This window comes from Tachyglossus aculeatus, chromosome 3, assembly GCF_015852505.1.
Source record: "Tachyglossus aculeatus isolate mTacAcu1 chromosome 3, mTacAcu1.pri, whole genome shotgun sequence".
Taxonomy (NCBI): domain Eukaryota; kingdom Metazoa; phylum Chordata; class Mammalia; order Monotremata; family Tachyglossidae; genus Tachyglossus; species Tachyglossus aculeatus.
The window spans coordinates 66,523,717-66,548,963 of record NC_052068.1 but is presented as its reverse complement, the minus strand read 5'-3'; the positions used below and the strand labels follow the sequence as shown (position 1 = coordinate 66,548,963).

General features: G+C 42.7%; 1 protein-coding gene across 4 annotated transcripts in view; it reads left to right on the top strand.

Annotated features, from left to right (window-relative positions):
- Nucleotides 1-25,247, top strand: part of P4HA1 (prolyl 4-hydroxylase subunit alpha 1) — a 73,852-nt gene that overhangs the window by 39,475 nt on the left and 9,130 nt on the right. For 3 of the 4 annotated variants that reach the window (XM_038743578.1, XM_038743575.1, XM_038743576.1), the window contains exons 6-10: nt 2,911-3,150; nt 6,860-7,065; nt 12,892-13,068; nt 15,764-15,834; nt 24,190-24,289. In XM_038743578.1, coding sequence (XP_038599506.1) covers nt 2,911-3,150; nt 6,860-7,065; nt 12,892-13,068; nt 15,764-15,834; nt 24,190-24,289 — 794 coding nt within the window. Of the gene's footprint in view, nt 1-2,910; nt 3,151-6,859; nt 7,066-12,891; nt 13,069-14,579; nt 14,651-15,763; nt 15,835-24,189; nt 24,290-25,247 lie in introns of all 4 variants that reach the window. The other variant, XM_038743577.1, reaches the window with a different exon arrangement.

Below are 25,247 nucleotides of genomic sequence, written 5' to 3'. Positions count from 1 at the left end.
ACATACAGAGCACATTATCAGGAAGTTCTTTCATACTATAGTGAGAAACATGAGGCGGATATTCATAATTATACTTTTCAAGGGTTTGGCATTGTTCCGGACATCCTGCTTTTTGCTGCTGTTTGTCATGAGTGGCTGCCACCTGATCCTGTGATATGGAGTCTCAGCTTTTGCCACCCATGATGTCTACATTGCCACCTTGAAATGATTAAAATATGCAAACTTAACACATTCAAATTTCAGGGTTTTTTTTGATAACTATTGTTTCTTGTTCTAACTAGCCTTTAGTTCCTAGCAAACCATTTAAACAACTGCAGAGGTTATGCAGGTTAGCATCTAGAATAGATATTCAAACTACTCACCAATCTTAATCTTATGACATGGTTCAGGAATTCTTTGAATCCACTGATGAAAAGTAGAACGTCCTTCATTCTAGCAATATTAATATTTATTGAACACTCAGTGCATTGTAGTAGATGCTTAAGAAGTACTGAATTAAGAACTGACACATTTTCTGCCAGCAAAACCTTACACTGTAATGGAGTCGACAAACATAAACATTTTTACAACTAGAGGGTTCAAAGTAAATGAGTGCTGCAGGTGTAAAAAATTAATAAATGCTAGAGTTGGTAGTGGAGTTATGACTCAGGCTGCTGGGAGATTAATTGGGGAAGGCTTGTTGGAGGATGTGAGATTTTTAGGAGAAGTTTTGAATTATAGGGAGAGCCGTGGCCTGTCTGATGTGGGGAATGAAAGGAATTCCAAGCTGGGGAAATGACCTGTGCAAGGGGATGGAGGTGGGAGAGTTGAGGGGGAGGTACAGCTAGAAGGTTGGCTTGAGAGGAATGAAGACAAGAAGTTGGGGAATAACAGGTAAAGAGAACAGATAGATAAGGTGGGACCAGACAGTGGAGATCCTTGAAGCCAATTGTGAGGTATTTAAGTTTGATGCAGAGTCACAGGGAAGCATGATTTTCTCCATTGGTCAATGTTATTTATTGAGCACTTACTGAGTACAAGGCACTTCAGTAAGCACTTGGGAGAGTACAATACATTAGAGTTGGTAGACCTAATTCTGCCTTCAAGGAGCTTACAGTCCGGAGGAAACAGACATTAAAATAAATTACAGATAGGGGAAATGGCAGAATAAAAGTTTAGCCAGATCCGTACACATGAGCAAGATCTCATTAGGGACTCAACCTAGCAATCTCTCTTGCACTTTCGTGTTTATCTGTCTGGCTTTTTCTAGAACAAAGGGTTTTGCGTTCTTTACTTCCATGATAGAAGGACTGTGGGTGAGGCTTGCCCAGCAGAGTGGCAGGGGACGTCATCCTTCAGCCCAGATGCTGGGGATTGGGTCTGGCCAATGTCGTTCTAGACCCTTCACTGCTTTTTTTGACTTTGAACAAATTTAATATTTTCTCTTTCTAAACTAACAACTCCATTTCTTTCCCTAATCCATATTGGCAATTGAAAACTTTAAAATTGGTAACTGTCATACACCAAAATTTTTGAATGCTTCACTGCAAGATTAAGGGGTTCAGAAAAATTGAATGTGAATAGACTGTGAGTAATGATCATGATGGTAGTAAGTTAAGTTCTTGCTACTTTCTGCAACTAATGAGCCATCTATCACATTTCTAAATAACATCCTGGTGTATGCAAAGGGAATATTAAAACTGCTTTCTCCTTAGAATTTGAGCCCTCTGAGGGACAGGGGCCATGTCTAAAATTGCCACCTGTTAATTCTCTCCCAGTGCTTAGTACAGTGCTACATGCCGTGCTTAATAAATACTATTGCCACTTCCTTAAAAAGGAGTAGTCTGTTGGACCTGTTAGATTTTTGGTTCATGTAGGACTATTTCTTTGTGCACTCCAAAAGCCTATTAGAAAGTGGAGCTTTACACTGGTCAGTTAATGTTCAGAAAGCTTCAGTGTTGGCAAAACTATTTCTGAGCTCTCCATGCTTCCTTTCTGCTAGCTTATGTAACTGAAATTAATTTCTAGCCTTTATTACATGTGATCTTTTTTTCCTTTTTTAGTCTCCTACCACTGAATGGGGATACTGGTAGAGCATAAAAATTAGATTTTCATATATTTTGATCAAATCCTAGCTTGGTTGAATTACGAACTTGTAGTACATGATCTTCTCCCCAGTTCCGAAAACCAAATTTTTGAGATGGTATTCACGTGATCTTAAAGAGGCTCCAAACTTTTCTTTCCAGCCCCCTCTGCAATACTGCGAGGCAGCTAAGGCTCCTAGGCAGATATCAGTCGAATATCACCTGATGGAAAATTCAGGGTACTCATTTTGCATTCTTATTTTTGGAAGCTTACTTTCTCCTTGCTCAGTCTCTTTCTTTGAATTTCAGCCTTAGCAGATGTCACATTCTGATATGAGCTTAATTGTCATAGTTTTTATGTTGTGACCAATTTTGCCTCTTCTCTTTTTCAGCGATCCTTATGCACAGCATCTGTCTTTAAGTACTGTGGTTTGGTGGCAGGAAAGTTATCCTATAATTTAGTGTGTAGAGCTCTCATTTTGAGAAGGACATCAATCAGGGCCTTCTTTTTGGAAAGTTATTTTAGGAACTAGCAGACACGTAAATGCTAGTTACATTTGTTTGCTTCCTCACTGTTGTATTAAGATGGATGTGAATAACAGATCTAACAGTTTGGATTAGAAATCTAACTTTGTGGCTCAAATTTGAATTCACAAATTTATTTTACACTGTGACGTTTCCTGCCTGTGACCAAAAAAGGGTGAAAATAATAGATTCCAGTTCAGGGGCATTTGTGACAAAAGGGCCTACCCAACAACTTGGCATCTTAAAAGGAATATATATAATAGAAAAATGTCCAGTTCACATCATTGAATTGTCCTGAACACATCTTGTTTTGTTTCTCTAGGTGTAGTCCACAAGTCTTTTCTAACAGCCGAAGACTGCTTTGAGTTGGGCAAGATAGCTTATACTGAAGCAGATTATTACCATACGGAACTGTGGATGGAGCAAGCTCTAAGGCAGCTGGATGACGGAGAGGCGTCGACCGTCGACAAAGTCTCTATTCTAGATTATCTGAGCTATGCTGTGTACCAACAAGGGGATGTGGACAAAGCATTAATGCTCACCAAGAGGCTTCTTGAACTGGGTAAGCTACAGATGCCTAAGGCTGTAATTTAAATTTTTTTAAAAAAAGGAACTGCTTAGTTCATGTTGAGCCAGAAGAACCTCTCCGTCTCTCTTTTCTTTGGGGAGAATATCAAAAGATCACATGGTCTTCTGACAGAGCTGAATTTCATTGCTGTATTTAAGGTTTTTGGAGCACCTATACCCTGTATTTCTTTTTTTCAAGAATTTTAGAATGCTTGGCTCTTTTGCAAAAGTGAAAAATGATCCCAATTTGAAACTTGTCAGTCTTCTTATATTCCTTGGAAATTGAAAATCTACTTGGGGGGCTCCCCCTCTCCTCCCACCCTCTAGCTGTGGGAGTCCCTAAGGCTCAGTTTTGGGTCCCCTTTTATTCTCCATCTACACCTGCTCTCATGGCTTCAGCTATCATCTCTATGTGGATGATTCCTTGATCTTTCTCTGTCTGTGCAGTCACGGATTTCCTCCTGCCTTCAGGACATTTCTACTTGGGTAGCCTGCCGATCCCTCAATTTAACGTGTCCAAAACCGCGCTCTTCATATTCCCAATCAAACCCTGTCCTCCCCCTGACTTTCCCATCCCGGTGGACAGCACCACCATCCTCCCTGTCTCACAAGCCCGTAACCTTGGCATTATCCTTCACTCACCTCGCGTTCAACGTACATTTTAATTCTACCACCAAATCCTGTTTTCACCTTCACAGCATCACTAACATCTGTCTTTTCCCGTCCATCCAAACTACCATATTGATTCACGCACTTATCCTAGCCCGCCTTGACTACTACATCAGCCTCCTAGCTGACTTATCTGCCCCCTGTCTCTCCCCACTCCTGTCTATACTTCACTCTGCTGCCAGGATCATTTTGACTCCCAGGCTCGTATCTCCTCCTGCCTTCAGGACATCTCCATCTGGATGTCTGCCCGCCATCTAAAACCCAATATGTCCAAGACTGAACTCCTTGTCTTCCCTCCCAAACCCTGCCCTCTCCCTGACTTTTCCATCACTGTTGACAGCACTACCATCCTTCCCGTCTCACAAGCCCGCAACCTTGGTGTCATCCTCGACTCCGCTCTCTCGTTCACCGCTCACATCCAATCCGTCACCAAAACCTGCCTGTCTCACCTCCGCAACATCGCCAAGATCCGCCCTTTCCTCTCCATCCAAACTGCTACTCTGCTCGTTCAATCTCTCATCCTATCCCAACTGGATTACTGCATCAGCCTCCTCTCTGATTTCCCATCCTCTTGTCTCTCCCCACTTCAATCCATACTTCACGCTGCTGCCCGGATCATCTTTGTGCAGAAACACTCTGGGCGTGTTACTCCCCTCCTCAAAAATCTCCAGTGGCTGCCTGTCAACCTACGAATCAAGCAAAAACTCCTCACCCTGGGCTTCAAGGCTGTCCATCCCCTCGCCCCCTCCTACCTCACCTCCCTTCTCTCCTTCTCCAGGCCAGCCGCTCCTCTCCCTCCGCTCCTCCGCCGCTAATCTCCTCACCGTGCCTCATTCTCGCCTATCCCGCCATTGACCCCCGACCCACGTTATCCCCCTGGCCTGGAATGCCCTCCCTCCGCACATCCACCAAGCTAGCTCTCTTTCTCCCTTCAAAGCCCTACTGAGAGCTCACCTCCTCCAGGAGGCCTTCCCAGACTGAGCTCCCTCCTTCCTCTCCCCCTCCTCCCCCTCCCCCTCCCCACCCGCCACCTTACCTCCTTCCCCTCCCTGCAGCACCTATCTATATGTATATATGTTTGTACGCATTTATTACTCTATTTTACTTGTCCGTATTTATTCTATTTCTTTTATTTTTTTAATATGTTTTGTTTTGTTGTCTGTCTCCCCCTTCTAGACTGTGAGCCCGCTGTTGGGTAGGGACCGTCTCTATATGTTGCCAACTTGTACTTCCCAAGCGCTTAGTACAGTGCTCTGCACACAGTAAGTGCTCAATAAATACGATTGAATGAATGAAAGAAAAATCCAGTCCTTGTTTCTCCGTCCACCTCTGCATCAAATTGGAATTCCTTACCATTGGCTTTAAAGCACTCAATCACCTTGTTCCCTCCTTCCTTACCTTGCTGACTTCATATTACACAACCAGCACACAGTTCACTCTTCAAAACACCAACCTTCTCAGTACAACTCAGTTTCCTCCTTTTCACTATCGATCCCTTTCCCACATCCTGCCTCTGGCCTGCAACTCCCTCCCCCTTCTTATGCGACAGACCATCACTCTCCCCACCTTCAAAGCTTTATTAAAAACACATCTCCAAAAGGCCTTCCCCAACTAAGCCCTCAGTTCCTCTTTTCCTTTCTGTGTCAACCCCAAACACTTACGTACATATCGGTAATCTATTTATATTAATATCTGTCTCCCCCTCTAGACTTGTGAGTAGGGATCATGTCTACTAACTGTTATATTGTACTCTCCCAAGTGCTAACTACAGTGTCCTAAACACTGTAAGTGCTCAAATACAACTGATAGAACAATATTTCTCTTGGGGGAGATGGTCATTATGATCCTTATTAATAGTGTCAGGAAAGGAAGACCCAATTGGCTCCCAAATTTTAGATACCAAGTCGATATTTGTATTTTTAAAGGTAAAATTAAGTTAATACCTCAAATCTTATTTTAAGTTGCAGCCCCTTATCTGTTCATACGGCACAGTGAAAAATTGATCTGTAACCCTGGCACTAATAATCTTACTGGACCTTGTATTTTCTGAGGTGCCTGTCTGGTGGAGATCCACAAATCTGTGCCATGTCAATTTTGCTCAACAGTATTTATTTCCATTGTGGTAGAATACTGTGGACAAAATGTTCTCTACCTTTAAGTCTAATGGGGAATTGAATAATAGCATTAATTGAACAACAGAAGCATAACATACAAAAGGTGACAACTCCAGCAACAGAACCAATTCAGAGAAGCCTAACAGCTGAAGGGTACTAAGTGATAGATTTATTTATTTTTAGGTGGGGTAGGGGGGTGGGTTGTATAATCCCACTTGGTTCTGAGACCTGAGCAAATGAGGAATTCTAGTAGGCTTGAAGGTTGAGGGATATGGTTTGCCCATAGCCTTCAGTTAATGTAATGACAATTTTCACCGAAGGTCAACTCAACCTCTGTGAGCAGGTTTCTGCAAAGAAAACAGTACTGTTTTGATAATCTGATTCCATTTTCCCAAATCATAAAGGACATTTAAATTCATGTCCTTTGGGTTGTGTAGAGCAAAATTTGCCAACAAACAACAACCATGCAGGTGAATTGTTAAAGAGGAGGACGTTTCTCCATTTGTGAAAGAGTAAACAATTCCCATCTCTTGTTGCTAGGGGGATCTAGTTGAAGCTACACTCTTAATTCCTTTCATGTGGAATATTGAGATGTGACATCTTCTCGAGCTACTGGCAGTAGTCCCAGTTCTCTATCTTAATCTGTCTGTGGTAGTTGTTTTGGAGCTCTCTTCCCTATGCTGTTCCTCTTTGAAGCCTTAAAAACCATCTCCTTCAGCAGTTACAACCAAGATGCCTCTTGTAACTTTCAATTCTTAACATCCACATCTAACAATATCCTGTAGACTCCTGAGTAAGATCTCAAAACAGAAGCAATAATTGCTACCTTTAAGTGAATGGTTCTATTTATATTGCCACATTATGATCCCTGAGCAGCTTTAGATTAGCTTGTGGCTTTTTTCTTCTCTTTCCTCCCAATAGACGCTGAGCATCAGAGAGCCAATGGTAACCTGAAGTATTTTGAGTATATAATGGCTAAAGAAAAAGATGCCAATAAATCCACCCCGCAAACTTCAAATGACCAGCCCGAGCAAGAAACCACTCCTAAGAAAAAGGGGCGGGCCAAGGATTACCTGCCAGAAAGGCGGAAATATGAAATGCTGTGCCGAGGGGAAGGTATCAAAATGGTAAAGTGGAATGGCTAATTTAAATTTCTTTATAAATGCATCCCTACTTTAAATGCCATTTTTGGGGAAGTGGTGGGTGGCCTAGGACCTACTGGTGCCTTTGAAGGAAAATGAGGATTTCATTCAATCGTATTTATTGAGCACTTACTATGTGCAGAGCACTGTTGAATCTGCTTGGCAGCTGTTCAGGTTGTGAAGGTGCTCTGCCATGTTGGGGAGACTGGAGCTGTTCATTCCTGAATACTCTGGAGGAGACTTTTCAAATGGATGGCAAATGGCCTTTATTGAACCAGGTTTTCAGATTTGGTATTGAACAGGAACCACCAGTACTAAAATTTTCAAACTAAAGTGGACTGGGGGTTCCTTGTATTAGGTTAGTTTGGACCAAATGTCAGTAAGTAGCAACTTGTAAGGCCTATTTGGCTTACTAATTTTACAGAACAAAATGCTTTTGGGAGAAGGAATCTGTCTCAGTTTGTAAATCTTGACTCTTTTGGCTTCTGCCTCTGGAAACGAGGACACTGAAGAGCTTGCTCTGCAGTGAGTTTTAATTTTTTTAATTTTGAAATTCTACCCAAGGTTCAAATAGCTGGGAAAATTCTGCTTTTTCATATTTTTGAAAGCTCTAATGCAGTTATCTAAACTTGAAATATTCCAGGTGATGCTTAAAATACACAATCTTTGTTGATGGTTTCTCTGTTCATTTTGGCTAGTCTGTTGGGTTAGATATTAGTTCTAGCTCTATTATTTCCAGATCCAAACAAAACAAAATGCAGACTCCCACCTAAGGAGTCTGGCCTGAGCATTCTTTCTCTAAGCTTCATTACTTGGCTTAATGGCATATCCACCATATTTGCAAATTAACTACCACAGAACTTCAAATGTCTCAAGAACTACAGTTGTTATGCTGATTGGTGCTCTCAGGAAATATGCCCACTAAGCAAAGTAGCTTCTGCAGAATGTCTTGTGGTTCTCAAACAAGCTCTGCCCCTCCCCTCGTCACCATTACAAGATTATTATTAGTAGTATTTTTTATCACAAGGGCATGTGTAGTAGAAATAAATTTTCCTTTGGGTTTAGAATGGAATACACTTCTGAAAGTACACTCACCCAGCCACCCCACCTGTGTTCTGGAAATCTCATGATGATGATGATAATAATAATAATAATTGTTAAGCGCTTACTATGTGCCAAGCACTGTTCTAAGCACTGGAGGAGATGCTAGGTAGTCAGGGGGGTCCCACCTGGGGCTCATAGACTTCATCCCCATTTTACATATGAGGTAACTGAGGCACAGAGAAGTGATGTGGCTCAGTGGAAAGAGCACGGGCTTGGGAGTCAGAGGTCATGGGTTCAAATCCCAGCTCCGCAGCTTGTCAGCCGTATGACTTTAGGCAAGTCACTTAACTTCTCTGTGCCTTAGTTACTTCATATGTAAAATAGGGATTAAGATTGTGAGCCCCACATGGGACAACCTGATCACCTTGTATCCTCCCCAGCACTTAGAACGGTGCTTTGCACAAAGTAAGTGCTTATCAAATACCAAAATTAATAAATTAAGTGACTTGCCCAAAGTCACACAGCTGACAAGTGGCGGAGCAGGGATTAGAACCCACGACCTCTGACTCTCAAGCCCATGCTCTTGCCACTAAACCACGTTGCTTCTGTATGTATCTGAAGACAATAATAATAATAATGGCATTTACTGTGTGCAAAGCCCTGTTCTAAGCACTGATATTATGTGGCTCCCACAGTCAGGAAGTTTGACTCTTCCTATAGTAGGTGAAAGGTGATGATTTTGGGGCATGGAAGTGCTGTTAGCATTTGAAAAGGAAAACTTTTAAGTCAGGGTTGTGTTTTTTCCCCTGTTTTTAGTTTTGTTTTTTTGTTTTTTCCCCAGACCTATCACTCTTCAATCCTCTAATTCCTATTAATGAAAAAAAAATCTGTTTTGGAGAATTAAGTGTATCCATGTCCTTTACCCATATAATAAGATAAGACTCTTGTCTTCCCCCATGCCCCTCAGCAGAATCAGATTTGTGTTCAAGCACACCTGACCAGGAGGGTTTAGATCTAGAGGTTTGGCCTCTGGAACAGAAATGAAGTGGGGAATACTTTTACTTGGCATGGAATACATTTATTTCAGCATGTGTGAGTTAATGTGGTTAAAGGGAAACTGGCAATCATCCTATCTTCAATTATATGCCAGGTCTGCAGGCCAGCTCCCCTCTGGCTAAAGCAGTGCCAATAGTTGATCAAAAGAGGTATTTCATGTTTGGATCCCCTGAATATCCTTGGTTCTTATATGACCTTTAAAAAAAAGTACCTTCTTCCTTATATTTTTGAAGTTTCTGTTGTATTTTCAGAGCCATTCTTTCTTTAGCCTGTTGTTATATCATTTCACTATGAGAAGAGTCTGGATTGTTGCTCCACCCCACCTCGCCCACTCACCAACTTGGTCACACCCTCGACCTCATCATCTCCTACCACTGCACTGTGTCCACCCTCACCAACTCTGAAATCCCTCTCTCTGATCATAACCTTCTCACCTGCCTCCTCACTCTCACTCCTCTCCCCTGTAAATCTATATTACTCCCTCAGAGAGCTCCGCTCTCTCTACCCCATCCACCTTTCTGAGCGCCTCACACCCCACCTCGCCTCCCTTTCCTCTCTACCCAATCTTGATGATCAGATTACTGCTCTCAACTCTACCCTCTCTACTCAGCTCGACTCCCTCGCTCCCCTTTCCCTTCGCCACTCTCGTACCACTAACCCACAGCCCTGGATCACTGCCACTGTCCGCCTCCTTCGCTCTTATGCTCGAGCTGCTGAACGCTGCTGGTGGAAGTCTAAACACCATGCCAACCTCGTTCACTTCAAGTTTATCCTTTCCTGCCTTAACTCTGCCCTCTCCTCTGCCAAACAAAACTATTTCTCCTCCCTTATTGACACCCTTGCCCATCATCCCCGTCAGCTCTTCCGTACATTTAACAACCTTCTCAGGCCCCCTGTTCCTCCCACTCCTCCTTCCCTCACCCCCAACGATCTGGCCTCCTACTTCATTAATAAAATTAAATCCATCATGTCTGAGCTCCCCAAAGTCACTCCCCCAACTTCTCCAACCCCCCGGCTCTCAACCCTCTCCCCTACTCTCCCATCCTTCCCAGCAGTATCCTCCATCCATCTCCTCCATCCTCTCAAGTGCTACTCCGGCCACCTGTGCTTCTGACCCCATTCCCTCTCATCTTATGAAATCTCTCGCTCTGTCCCTCCTCCTCTCCTTAACTTCCATCTTCAACTGCTCACTCTCCACTGGTTCCTTCCCCTCTGCCTTCAAACATGCCCACATCTCTCCCATCCTAAAAAAAACCCTCTCTTGACCCCACCTCACTTTCTAGTTATCGCCCTATCTCCCTCCTACTATTCCTTTCCAAACTCCTTGAATGAGTCGTCTACACGCACTGCCTTGAATTCCTTAACACCAACTCTCTCCTTGACCCCCTCCAATCTGGCTTCTGTCCCCTACATTCCACGGAAACTGCCCTCTCAAAGGTCACCAATGACCTCCTTCTTGCCAAATCCAACGGCTCCTACTCTATCCTAATCCTCCTCGACCTCTCAGCTGCCTTCGACACTGTGGACCACCCCCTTCTCCTCAACACGCTATCCAACCTTGGCTTCGCAGACTCTGTCCTCTCCTGGTTCTTCTCTTATCTCTCCGGCTGTTCAATCTCAGTCTCTTTTGCAGGCTCCTCCTCCCCCTCCCATCCCCTGACTGTAGGGGTTCCTCAAGGGTCAGTTCTTGGTCCCCTTCTGTTCTCTACACTCACTCCCTTGGTGAACTCATTCACTCCCACGGCTTCAGCTATCATCTCTACGCTGATGACACCCAAATCTACATCTCTGCCCCTGCTCTCTCTCCCTCCCTTCAGGCTCAGGTCTCCTCCTGCCTTCAAGACCTCTCCATCTGGATGTCTGCCCGCCACCTAAAACTCAACATGTCCAAGACTGAACTCCTTGTCTTCCCTCCCAAACCCTGCCCTCTCCCTGACTTTCCCATCACTGTTGATGGCACTACCATCCTTCCCATCTCACAAGCCCGCAATCTTGGTGTCATCCTCAACTCACTCCTCTCTCTCGTTCACCCCTCACATCCAATCCGTCACCAAAACCTGCCTGTCTCACCTCCACAACATCGCTAAGATCCACCCTTTCCTCTCCATCCAAACTGCTACCCTGCTGGTTCAATCTCTCATCCTGTCCCCACTGGATTACTGCATCAGCCTACTCTCCCATCTCCAATCCTCCTGTCTCTCCCCACTTCAATCTATACTTCACGCCGCTGCCCGGATCGTCTTTGTGCAGAAACGCTCTGGGCATGTTACTCCCCTCCTCAAAAATCTCCAGTGGCTACCAATCAACCTACACATCAGGCAAAAACTCTTCACCTTCGTCTTCAAGGCTGTCCATCACCTCGCCCCCTCCTATCTCACCTCCCTTCTTTTCTTATACAGCCCAGCCCGCACCCTCCGCTCCTCTGCCGCTAACCTCCTCACTGTGCCTCGTTCTTGCCTGTCCCGCTGTTGACCCCCGGCCCACGACCTCCCCCTGGCCTGGAATGCCCTCCTTCCGCACATCTGCCAAGCTAGCTCTCTTTCTACCTTCAACGCCCTACTGAGAGCTCACCTCCTCCAGGAGGCCTTCCCAGACTGAGCCACCTCCTTCCTCTCCCCCTCCTCCCCTTCCCCATCCCCCTGCCTTACTTCCTTCCCCTCCCCACAGCACCTGTATATATGTATATATGTTTGTACATATTTATTACTCTATTTTACTTGTGCATATTTATTCTATTTATTTTATTTTGTTAATTTGTTTTGTTGTCTGTCTCCCCCTATTAGACTGTGAGCCCACTGTTGGGTAGGGACCGTCTCTATATGTTGCCATCTTGTACTTCCCAAGCACTTGGTACAGTACTCTGTGCACAGTAAGCGCTCAATAAATTCGATTGAATGAATGGGGAGAGTTTGGATTGGTAACGGTAATTTTTCTCTCTCAAACTTTCCAGACTTCAGGATCTTACTTGTAGTTATTTGGTTAATTATTTGTTGGACTGTGAAGCTTGTAGACATACCTGGGAATTCTTGTGCTAGTTGGATGAAGGTAAAGTAAGCTCTCAGTTTATTTCAGATATTTAATGTCTGAATTTGCTTTGGTAAAGCAGTTTGCAGAGGAAGAGGGAGAACAGGAGTACCATCTTGAAGACCAAGTTTGTTGAATATGAAGAAAAGCTATTGTGCTTTTTGCTTGTCAGTTTTTGAGACCTACTCTTAGAATACAAAGAGGATCAAATTTTAGTTAGGTGTGTCTAAAGTCCTCCAACTTTTTTTTTTTTAATGGTATCTGTTAAGCACTTACTATGTGCCAAGCACTGTACTAAGTGCTGGGGTAGATACAAGATATTCAGGTGGTATACAGTCCCTGTCCCACTTGTGGCTCATAGTCTAGGAGGGAGTGGGATTTAATCCCCATTTTTCAGATGAGGAAACTGAGGCACAGAAGTGAAATGACTTGCCCAAGGTCACACAGAGGACAAGTAGTGGATTAGAACCCAGATCCTATGACCAGCAGGCCCATGCTCTTTCCATTAGGCCATGCTGCTTCTCAACTCTAAGACAAAGATTATACTGTTTTCCTGATGTGCTGAACATTGACTCTGGGTACGCCCAGAAAAAGGGATAACTCATCATTATGGAGGAAGCCCCTTGTTTTGACTTACTCTTACCTACTCATTGAATTTTTTCCCCCTTTTTCCTACTTTATTTTCAGACTCCGAGGAGACAGAAGAGACTCTTTTGCCGCTATCATGATGGAAACCGAAATCCCAAATTTATTCTGGCTCCTGCCAAACAAGAGGATGAGTGGGACAAACCTCGCATTGTTCGTTACCATGAAATAATTTCTGATGCAGAAATAGAAACGGTCAAAGATCTAGCAAAGCCGAGGGTAAAGAATGTTCATTTATTCTTAAAAATCTTAAAGATTGTGCCATGTTTACATGAGCTTATGTTATTGTATCTCTTGGGAAATGTCATAATTTATTCAGTAGCTTTTCCTCTGTATGATCATCAGTAATGAACTGACTGCCAATATTGCCTATTCTTAAGAACTTTGGATATTGGATGGCCTATAAAGAACAACAATATTGGCAGATGACCCAACTATGTCACTGGCTTTTATTTTGGTCTCTTATTTCCCAGGGAGTTGCCAGCATTTGGTGACCTATATTATAATTGGGTCTCATCTGTATCATTGTGGAAAGCAGAGCTGGTACTTTCAGAGATCTTGCTAATGGGTTCTGGAATCTTGAAAGGCAGTAATTGCAGCAAAGCTGAAATTTCATCTTACTTCCTCTGTTCCTGGGAAGTGGACAGTAAGGTGGTATCAGTGACAGCATGATACATTTTGGCCCCAATGTCTTTATTTCACTTTTTGCTTTTCATTTCACGGATCTTAATCTTATAATCACACACTGAACCCACAAAACTGTGACTGGGATTATTGAAGTGAAAGATCAACTGGATATGTGCCTGTTTGGCCAATTCACTTCTTTTGGTCTCAGTGGTAGTATTTTGTCATCTGAATGTCAATTGAAAGGGGGGAGAGAAGAGAGATTTTTAAATTAAAAGTGTGAATGGCCTGAAGCCTTACCTCAGAATTAAACAGGTTAGTGCTCTGGGGTTTCCATTAGAGAAGCAGTGTGAAAAGAGTGGTCTAAAATGATGTAATGACTCCAGCACTTAATCTTTGTGCTCTGAAGTTGAAACTATATCACTTATAGCTTTCTTCAGAGCTATTCTGCAGCCCAGTAGCTATTTTTGTCAGTTGCTGACTCTGCTTTCCTATTAAAGAATTGCTGGGTTAGATAAAGGTACATTTCAGTTTCCAAAGGCATTCAGGGTATTGACTATAAAGCTCTGCACAGAGGAAGTATTTATTTCATAAATAGTATTTGTGATCAGCTGGGGTTAAAATATGTTGAGGCTGATGCAGGGTAATTTAACTTGCATCCTGCTGTGATGGTCCTACAGGAGACCTTTAGTCTGTGCTTTCCCTGCTCCCAGGCATTTCTAAACCTGGGCTTCGGTATCAGAACGCTTAGCTTGAGTCTCACTTTTTCCAAGCAGTTTCTTGTTTTGGATTCCAAGATCAGGCTTCCTGTTCAATATCCTCAAATAGCCACTTTTTGTTGCAGAAACCAGGCTCCCCATACATTGAGTGCTCCCTCTCCATATAAGGAAGTGTTTGGAGAAACTCATTTATCCCAAAAGATTTCAGATTCCCTCATCCGGAAGGAAAACATTTCTCAGCACTCAAAGGTGGAAATGTGGATTTCCTGTCCCCCACGTCTACACCCCCCCCGCCAACCCACTCACACTCTAGGATTCTGACTGGTCGGATGAATGTGATGCAATTTTTATTTTGTAATGCAAATATTTTGATGGTTGGCTCCACAGCTGAGGCGAGCCACCATTTCAAACCCAATAACAGGAGTCTTGGAGACGGCACATTACAGAATTAGCAAAAGGTAAGAGATGTACACACCGCATATACTGCCCTGTAATGAGTATTTTGTACATTCCACAGGTATTTTGCTCATTCAGGGGGAAAAAGGACATCGTAAAGACAGTTTTAGAGTTTGTGGTCTCCAGCTCAAGTTGCTGTCACTTGAATATGCACAGATAACTTAAGCTATCTCTGTGTTTCACAGGTTTTTCCCCATTAACTGGAAGTTCTGTTTTTTCCTTTTTTAATCTCATCTAAATTCAGAGTACCACCAAAAAAAAACATTTTTTCAATTCTTTTAACACAAAAACTCACAGAAAATGCCCTGATGCCTGCCTGCTTTTTTTTCCATTCTCCACCCTGATGCTTGCCAAAGAAAAGGCCTGGATAAATCTGGCAGCCTCAGTTGTTTATGTAGGTCTGTCACATTCATCAGTGCTGCAGTGGATTCATATTCTCCTGCCTGACTTATTGTATCGGCCTGCAGAAGCATTTGTTTCATCAGTCATGTCAAATAGCATTGTCCCAGATAATCTGTATTCCTCCTGTGTGAGTTTGTATTTAAAAAAAAAAAAAAAGAATCTGCTGACTCAAACATGGATCCAAAAGAAAATGCTTTTAAATTCCATCTCACAAGTGCTGTAGCTTGCGAACTCAAGTGCCCTTTTCTTCTTCTCTAGCAAGGCTTGAAAAGGGCTTTACTCAGATTGCACCTCTTTAAATTTTTTTTTTTTTTAAATCTGTTGAACTACCAGTCTAATTCTGTTTCTCTTTGTGGAAAATCAAAGTATCCATCCCACCACAGAACCAATCCAAAAAGGAAAGGAACATTGAACTTCCCAGCCTGAGGACATTCCTGTGAAACCCAGTGCTAGAAATCCTTTACAAAAAGCTTTCAAGTGACTTTCTTTTAAAAAGTGAAAGGACAATCAATCAGCAACCAAATCTGTCCACCCAATTCTCCTTGATTTGGAAGTGGCTGCCACCTTTCTAAATACCGAATTGAGAGCGTTGCATATCATCCAGACCAATCGGAACCCTTTCAATCACCTGTGGCTTGGCAAAAAAAAAAAAAAAAAAAAAAAAATCAGTTGCCTGCTACCAGAGTAAGCCCTTGTCCTTTCTCTTTTTGTAGCTGAGCCGGGCTACAGTACATGACCCTGAGACTGGAAAACTGACCACAGCGCAGTACAGAGTCTCAAAGAGGTAAGGGGGGGAAACAGTCCACCTGCACTTAGGAAGTCTCTTGCTTCTCCTGCCTGGTTTGGCTCTTTAAATTTACTCGTACCCTTCTCGTAAACTGGGGGGGGCAAAATGAGGGAAATTAATATCGTTCTCTCCTTGGCTGAAATGATGCCCTAAAGTATAATAGAGTCCTAACCAAGAATGTTGCTGCTTGCTAAAGCGATTCAACAGGGCCGGCTTCTTGCTCATGCAGAATAGGTGCATCTGGAAGATCGTCTAGAAGATGATATTCCTTCTACCAAACCCAGTTTTCCAGTTGACTAAAGTTAGGTGAAGGATGAGATTTCTCCGACTATCACAGTGGGGGGTGGGTTTGAAGCTTTTTATTAGGAAACTCTTCTTTCTGCTTCAGTTGATTTCTTTTTTTCCCTCTACTTCTACTTGTCTATCTACAACCTAACCTCTTTGCACCTCTCTCGAATGGAGAGTGGATAAGAAAATGAAAGCATCAATCCCAGTCCCAGGGGGTTAGCATGGCTCTCTGCCTGTTCAGTCTTCCCCATCCCCAATTTGGCAGCAGCAGTCCCTTCCCCACCCAGCTTCTGCCCCTGTGTAGCTGAGATGCTTTAATTTGAACGTACTCTGAATTTATAAATACCCTTTCATAAAATGCCCTTCTACCCAGGGAAGCCTAACATCTAGCAGTTGAAACAGAGAAGCCGTATGGCCTAGTGGATAGAGCACGGGCCTGTGAGAGGACCTGAGTTCTAATCCCACCTCTGCCACTTAGCTGATGTGTAACCATGGGCGAGTCACTTAACTTCTCTAGGCCTCAGTTCCCTCATCTGTAAAATCTGAAGATCATTCCTTTATTCAATCGTATTTATTAAGCACTTACTATGTGCAGAGCACTATACTTAGCGTTTCGGAAAGTACATTACAGCAATAAAGAGTGGCAATCCCTGCCCACAATGAGCTCACAGTCAAGATCAGTAAGAGTGATCTCTGGTAGAATAAGAGGAACCAGGGTTAGAGAGGTGGGTTCATCCCTCCTGCTCCCTAGAAAACAGAGGGAAGTACCAGACTTTCATAGCAGAAGGGGCCTCAGTCCCGGGGAAGAGGAGGAACCCGAACATATTTGAGACTGAACACCATGTCCTTCATCTGAAAGTGAGTGGGTAGTCACTGCACTTCCAACAGTGGAAAAACAGCCAATTTAACTAAAGGGAGCTCTTTATAACACTTCTGCAATATATAGGTCCAGCAGTGTTTGTGAAAGCTGACTGCAAAAGCATAATCTAGCATTCCTTTGCTTTTATTGGCTGTTAGCCACACACCCGTGACGTATTAACATAGTTTTCTTTGTAGGAGTACTTTCTCCATCAGCAGAATACATTTTTTTTCTTAAAAAGCACTCACTGATGGTTTGGATTTATCATAACATACTTTTAACTTTTGGGCAATATGAGAGAAAATGCCATTAAATGTGTTAGAGACTAGAAATTCCGCAGTAACTAATTTTAGAAAGTATGTGTGGCTCTAAAAATGTATATTTCTGAATTGAAGCTTTTGTGTAACACAGATTTTAATAGGTCCTAAATCCTGGAATGCTTTTATACTCCAGGCCCTCTGGCAGTATCCTTTCATAACCAGAATATCATAAAATAAGGAAATTCAGGCTCCCTGACAAAAGTTTGACTTTATAAGTTAAATCTGGAGATTGTTGTTTTGAGCATGCTAATACCATCACGGTGATCTCGTAGAGAGATTCAGGAGCCCGTACTAAATCCACAGAGTTGCCAGACTAAAAATTAGAATGAACTGGGTGTTATTTTTTTAATGGAATTTTTTCCAAAGCTACATGCAACAGGCTTTTTGAGGAAATAGTCTTCTGTCAGGGTTCTCTGACTTCGTAGCTAGTGATTTCAAATAAATCATGGCTAGAAAAACAACTTCATTTTTCCCCCCATTTTAAATGGCCTGTGTTTCTGTTGCAAGCACTTTTTATTAAATAGAACTGTATTTCCAAATGAAAACATTCCTGGATTTATGAGGAGATTGTAATGTATGTTATGTAGTGTGTGGCAGAAAAAAAGCAGCTAGCCAGCCACATCAAGAGACATATGAGCTTTTTTTGCTAGAAGTAGTCCCCGAATAAATTCAGCCAGTCTTGGCAAAATTGTGTGACTGCTCCATGCTCCTGAATCAAAAGATTTCAAAAACACAATGTTTGCTGTTTAGGAATTCTGGCAGCCTTTTAATCTTAACTTTTAAAAATGCTGCTCTCTTGCAAGGGCCTACTTGTATAAGGTGCATGATATTCAAAAAAGAAGATGCCTTAATTTGAAAAAACAAATTTTATAAATCTAGATTTTTTTTTTCTACAGTCTTAGTAACTCAGTTCGTTCTTCCTGAAACTTCATAGCATGAGCTTATAGAATAGCATATGCAGTATGGAGAAACTCTCTTTTCCAAAACTGTTTATAACAACTTCAGGTCTTAGCACTGCTCACTTAAATAAATAAGAATACTATTGTCTCCAAGTTTCCAGGAAGATAAAACTTGGGACAATATTTGACAGACCTACACTGGGAGGGAAGATTTATGTTCTCTGATGCTGGTGGGAATTGGATCTTTTTGCCCTGAGAAATGTGTATTTTTTTTTAAGATTTTTAAGGTTTTTTTTAAAGATTTTTTAAGATTAAGACTTTCCTTTTAAGAGTCTTCCATCACATTTGTTTCATTTAAAATGGATATATGTATTTGCCTGTACCAAGTCAAGAAGATTTCTTAGATATTTTTGAATCCTTTCCTAATAGGACAGAAAGTTTTTCTTTATTTGAGTTTACCTATGCATTTCTGATCATTTAAGATCATCTGTGCCCAATTCTAGAATTGACAACCTAAATGATATTGTGACATATATTTTTAAATTTTATTTTTTTGTAAAGATGAGGCTAGGGAAAGATTAAATACAACAATTGTGATATTGATGGAGACTCCTGTCAAAGGGTGGGTGAGCCTTGGTTCTAATACTTCATCTGTAGTATAGAAGTAGAGAGATTTTGTTGGCTAGAAGCACTTTAATCACTGTTAGGATGATAATACATCGGAATAGATTAGCTAGCGAAATTGTAGGGGAGGCATTGTCATCCTTAGAGATCTTTAATAAAAATAGGCAACCCTTTCCCCACCATTTGCTTGGATAGTTTGGAGATTCACTTTCCTGCAGGTGAGGGGGACTGGACTAGATAACTTCTCAAGGTCCCTTGCAGCTTTCTGTATTTACAGTAGGAAAATGGGGTTCTATTATCTGAAAGATGACAGCATCTAGGAACAACATAAATGTTTCCTTGACTTTAATGATGAGACAATTTTACAAACTAAAAGAAGTATCTTTGGTCTAACTGGATAATTTTGGTAGTGTGCAACTCTGACAGCCTTTCAAATTCGAGCCACGTCCACTTCCCACATTCTGCTTTACTACCGTTGCATTTTCTGTGCTACCCAGCAAGCCGTGCACTTACCGCTGTTGAGTTTGCGTCTTTCTCCTCCCAGTTTTTGTATATATGAGACTGGGTTTCTGTATGTCCTCTGAAGCTGTTTGCAAGCTCGGCTTTCGTGTCTCCTTGTGATAACACCGTGCATTGCTCCCACTTGCTCTTGCCTCCATTTCTTTGACTCTTCCCAGATCAGAAGACAGGCTCAGCATTATTTTAATGTAGATTCTCTACGGCGTCCTGATCAATACACTTGATTAGTGACCCTGCCCAGTGGATTTGTTTGCCTGCATTTACAAAAAAAAAAAAAAGACCCAGCTTGTAGCATTCTCCTCAATTATCCACAGAGATAACCTGGGCAGTGGAAAGTCACAAAGCATTCAGAAACCACCCGTTAGTTCACCTCTCTAACACGTAACCAAATCTTGCCTCTGCCCTCTTTTGAATGTGACAAAGCAATAAAATGACCAAAAGGGAAAAGCAAGAGTAACCAGGATTCTAGGTCATTCTTAGACTGGGTAATTAGCTTTTGAGTAATCAAGAATTGCCTGTTGATCCACTCTAACCACTATTCAGGTAGTAATAGCTCTAAAGAAGCAGCGCGGCTCAGTGGAAAGAGCTCGGGCTTGGGAGTCAGAGGTCATGGGTTCGAATCCCGGCTCCGCCACTTGTCAGGTGTGTCACTTCACTTCTCTGGGCCTCAGTTACCTCATCTGTAAATGGGGATTAACACTGTGAGCCCCACATGGGCCAACCTGATGACCTTGATCTCCCCCAGCGCGTAGAACAGTGCTGAGAAGCAGCGTGGCTTAGTGGCAAGAGCACGGGCTTGGGAGTCAGAGGTTGTGGGTTCTAATCCTGGCTCCGCCACTTGTCAGCTGTGTGACTTTGGGCAAGTCACTTCATTTCTCTGTGCCTCAGTTCTCATCTGTAAAATGGGGATTGAGACTGTGAGCCCCACATGGGACAACCTGATAATCTTGTATCTACCCCAGCGTTTAGAACAGTGCTTGGCACATAGTAAGAACTTACAAATACCATTATCATCATTATTATTATTATTAAAGAACAACTCAGGTATTGGTTATTTGCATTTTCCTCTTCCCTGGCCCTTTGATGAAACCAAAACATCATTTGGGTTTTAACTAAAATTCTATCGGCATAATGGGAAAACAAAATGATACACGGATCTGTCGGTTCAGTGCCTTCCTTTGTAGTAAGTAGTTTCCTAAATTAATGGGTAGCAAATGCAGCTGTGCAATAAAGGACAGTCTGTACATGCACACAGTGTAAAAGGGAAAGGGACTGTTGTCATGCATCCATCTTGTCAGCCATACTTCCATGCAACCTTTATTTAAAAAAAAAAAGCCTCACTGTTCATATCTTCTTCAAACCCAAACTGCTTTTTTAAAAAATTAATGCAGCAAGGTGTCTGTTGGTAATTTATCTCTAATGGGTGGCATCAGGAGTTTATAGCCAATAGATGTCCAACATTCAAGGGACTGGGGAGAACCAGTTTGAGGGCGCAGAAGTGGGAGCTAAGGAGAGTCAGCCACAGAAAACTGGAGGCATACGGATTGCAATTCTGTAACTTGTTAGTTTCCAAGGATCTGGAAACTAGACCGGGAGCCCACTGTTGGGTAGGGACCGTCTCTATACGTTGCCAACTTGTACTTCCCAAGTGCTTAGTACAGTGCTCTGCACACAGTAAGCGCTCAATAAATACGATTGAGTGAATGGAAACTCCCTACTTTTCCTGCCATCCCTCATTTTCAATTTTCTTAGGTTGACTCGCACCAGCTCTCCCACAGTAGCACTCCCTCACTGCTGTCATCCCCCACCCTCCCCTCTTCCCATACAGGGCCCCATGGCTCATAAAATGAAAGGAGGTAATTGTCCCAACAGCTCATAGTGTCTCACCAACTCCTGCCTTATGCGTGATTGTCTTCCAACGTTGGTTACAGAGTTGTTGTTCACCGCAGGAGATTCTGGCCCTCGTGCACTCCTAGTTTTTAATGTGCTTTGAATTCTTCAGAAACACTCATCACCATTTTTGTCTTCCTTAGTTATATTTCTAAAGAATCTCAAGCAAAGCGAGAATACTCTTTTTGACCTGACTACAGATTTCATGTTGTTTTACTTTGTTATGCAAAACATGGAAATCGTGGTTTTCAGCTGGTAAATAGGAGACGTTCTTTTTTTCAAATATAGAGCCTTATGGCTCGTGAATCCAAAACTTGATTCTGTATGGAAAATCTGTAGCTTTAGTAAGAGACTTTTGCATCCCATTTATAGCATAAACTCCTATTTAATCTACAAATTTTGTGAGGTAAATGTTTTTTAATTTGTCACACTAACCACATTTTGACCATTGTGATTCTCTATTGAGTTGTGGAATTGGATGCCTTCATGTCAGATGGAATTAATTCCAGAATCACGAGGGATGATGGGAAAAATTGACTTTCAATTTGACCTACTCCACAGGTACAGAGGCTGACGGATGAAGCTTCTTTCCATTTTGAAAGAGAACACATTCTGCATTGATGAGGCATTATTTCTCTAATCTTTTTTGTTACGGTCAGGAATTCTCATTTCCTCTGTCCTCCAACCCCAGAGAAGCTCCTTTGGCTTTGTGAGCACATTTGGCTCCTAAAAACGACTCTAAGTACAGAATAGATAAATACTTTTATCTAGGCTTTTCAATGAGCAGTTTCTCATTGTGGGGGGGAAAAAGTAGTGTGGCCTAGTGGAAAGAGAGTCTGGGAGTCAGAGGACCTGGGTTCTGCTCTGCTACTTGTTTGCTGTGTGACCTTGGGCAAGTCATTTAACTTCTCTGTGCCTGTTACCTCATTTCTAAAATGGGGAGTAAGACTGTGAACCCCATGTAGGATGTCGACTGTGTCCAACTTGATTAGCTTGTATCTCTCCCAGAGCTTAGTACAGTGCTTTAATAAATCCCATTAAAAAAAAAAATTCTGCAAAGAGCTCAGTTCTGTCATGATCACTATAAAAATTTGCTTTGGTCAGAGTCTATTAGGTGGAAGAAAACTAGTTCAGTCTGTGAAGTTGCCTCTGTATGAAGTTCTTCAGGCTGTCATGGTGGTCCTTTAAAACATAGATTGGTAGTTAGCATTACTAAAACTAATAGGTATTCTAGACTGTGAGCCTGTTCTTGGGTAGAGACCATCTCTATATGTTGCCGACTTGTACTTCCCAAGCGCTTAGTACAGTGCTCTGCACACAGTACGCGCTCAATAAATACGACTGAATGAATGAAAGGTGATACTAATTCCCTTATTTGTAAAACAGGGATTGAGGTTGCATCCACCCCTATTTGCTTATATCTACCCCAGTGGTAGATATAGTACAGTGTATATAGCTTATACAGTGCATACGCTTAGTACAGTTACTGGAGCATAATAGACACTTAACAAATACCATAATTATTATAATTATTAATACAGTCTAGTAAGCTGAATTACCTCGCTGCAATTCCAGACTTTGTAGTAAGTGTTCTGCTGGAACCGGAGTAGTCTGGCTGGAAAGTCAGGCGTACAGTTCCATTATACAACATGGCTCAGTGGGAAGAGCCCAGGCTTGGGAGTCAGTGGTCGTGGATTCTAATCCTGGCTCTGCAAGTTGTCAGCTGTGTGACTTTAGACAAGTCACTTAACTTCTCAATGCCTGTTACCTCATCTGTAAAATGGGGATTAAAACTGTGAGCCCCGCATGGAACAACCCGATAACCCTGTATCTATCGCAGCGCTTAGAACAGTGCCTGGCCCATAGTAAGTGTTTAACAAATACCATCACTATTATTATTATCCCTTAGCACTTAGTATAGTGCTCTGCACACCTTAAGTCCTCAGTAAATACCACTGATCCCTCAAAATATGACTGAGAAATGTCTTCAGGGAAGCAGGGCATTGAGCACGCAATCCCCTTTGCTCAAATGCAGCTATCCTAATTATCCCAGAACAATGCATAATTAGGCTTGGCTGACGCACCATTCAGTTCATTAATGGTATTGAGCATTTACTATGTGCAAAGCATTCATTCATTCATTCAGTCGTATTTATTGAGCGCTTATTGTGTGCAGAGCACTGTACTAAGTGCTTGGGAAGTACAAGTTGGCAACACATAGAGGCGGTCCCTACCCAACAGTGGGCTCACAGTCTAGAAGGGGGAGACAGAGAACAAAACAACATATTAACAAAATAAAATAAATAGAATATGTACAAGTAAAATAAATAAATAAATAGAGTAATAAATACATGCAAACATATATACAGGTGCTGTAGGGAAGGGAAGGAGGTAAGGCGGGGGTGGGGGTGGGATCATATTAAGCCCCTGGGGAGGCTACAGTGGAGTTAGTAGACATGTTCCCTGCCCACAATGATCTTACAGTCTAGAGGGGGTGACACTCCCCCTACAATTAAAATACTTGACACCCTTCCTCTGGGGAGTACCATGTGTTTGATCACTTCACAATGAAAATGCCCATTATTTACAATTAGCTTGGAGTTTTTTTTAACTATAACTTTATCTGAAGACATATAGCACTTAATACGGAAGCAGCATGGCTCAATGGAAAGAGCACAGGCTTGGGAGTCACAGGTTGTGGGTTCTAATCCCGACTCCGCCACATAGCTGTGTGACTTTGGGCAAGTCACTTAACTTCTCTGTGCCTGTTACCTCATCTGGAAAATGGGATTAAGACTGTGAGCCCCATGTGGGACAACCTGATTCCCTTGTATTTACCCCAGTGTTTAGAACAGTGCTTGGCACATAGTAAGCACTTAACAAATACCATCACAAAAACATTGTTCAATAAATACGATTGACTGATTCAAAAACCCTTTCTTTTTTGTTTTAGTGCCTGGCTGTCTGGATATGAAGACCCTGTAGTGTCACGGATTAATATGCGAATTCAAGACCTTACAGGACTCGATGTTTCCACAGCAGAGGAACTGCAGGTAGGGTGCTTGTTTTTTTAAAAACATAATACAATAGCCTATGCTGGCTTCCCTGCCCCACACATTCCCCCTTTTCTGCCCCATCTAAAACCCCAAGAGTGGTCCAGGAACAGATTTCTTGAATATGTGCTTCGAACCCACAATTTTGCTAATACTTCCTTGCCGATCCCATTCTTTATTGCTCAGAGTTTTTGGCCCAGAGAAGATGGCCACTGTCTTGTCATTCCGGTAAAGTGACTGTGGCTTCTGGAGCACATATTCCCCACCTTGCTGTTGTCTCTGCAATTCAATCAGTGGTATTTATTGAGTTCATACTATGTGCAGAGCACTGTACTAAGTGCTTGGGAAAGTACAGTGTAAGAGATGCATGGAACTCCTTCTGCCCCAGGGGAGTACTTACGGAGCTTGGGTGAAAGAGAACAAGGTACTTGCACTGTCAGCCTGAAGGATTAAAAACTAGGTGGCGGGGGTGGGGGGATGGGGGGGGCGGGGAACAGTGGAATTGGATGGCTCCCCAGAGAAGTGTCATCCTTCCTCTGTTTGGCAGAAAGTCCACTGGAGAATTGCTTCCTTGTCCTATGGACTAATCCAATTCTGAGGAAAGAGCCAGGGCTTCTCAATTGACTGGAGCTGAGGGTACTCAAACTAGTTTACCCCATTTTCTTCTTTCTTCTCCCTCTTTCCCTCTCCCTCTTTCCCTCTCTCTCTCCCTCTTTCCCTCTCTCTCTCTCCCTCTTTCCCTCTCTCTCTCTCTCTCTTTCCCTCTCTCTCTCTCCCTCTTTCCCTCTTTCCCCCTCTCTCTCCCCCTCTTTCTCTCTTTCCCCCTCTCTCTCCCCCTCTTTCTCTCTCTCTCTCCCTCTTTCCCTCTCTCTCTCTCTCCCCCTCTTTCCCTCTCTCTCTCCCCCTCTTTCCCTCTCTCTCCCCCTCTTTCCCTCTCTCTCTCTCCCCCCTCCCCCTC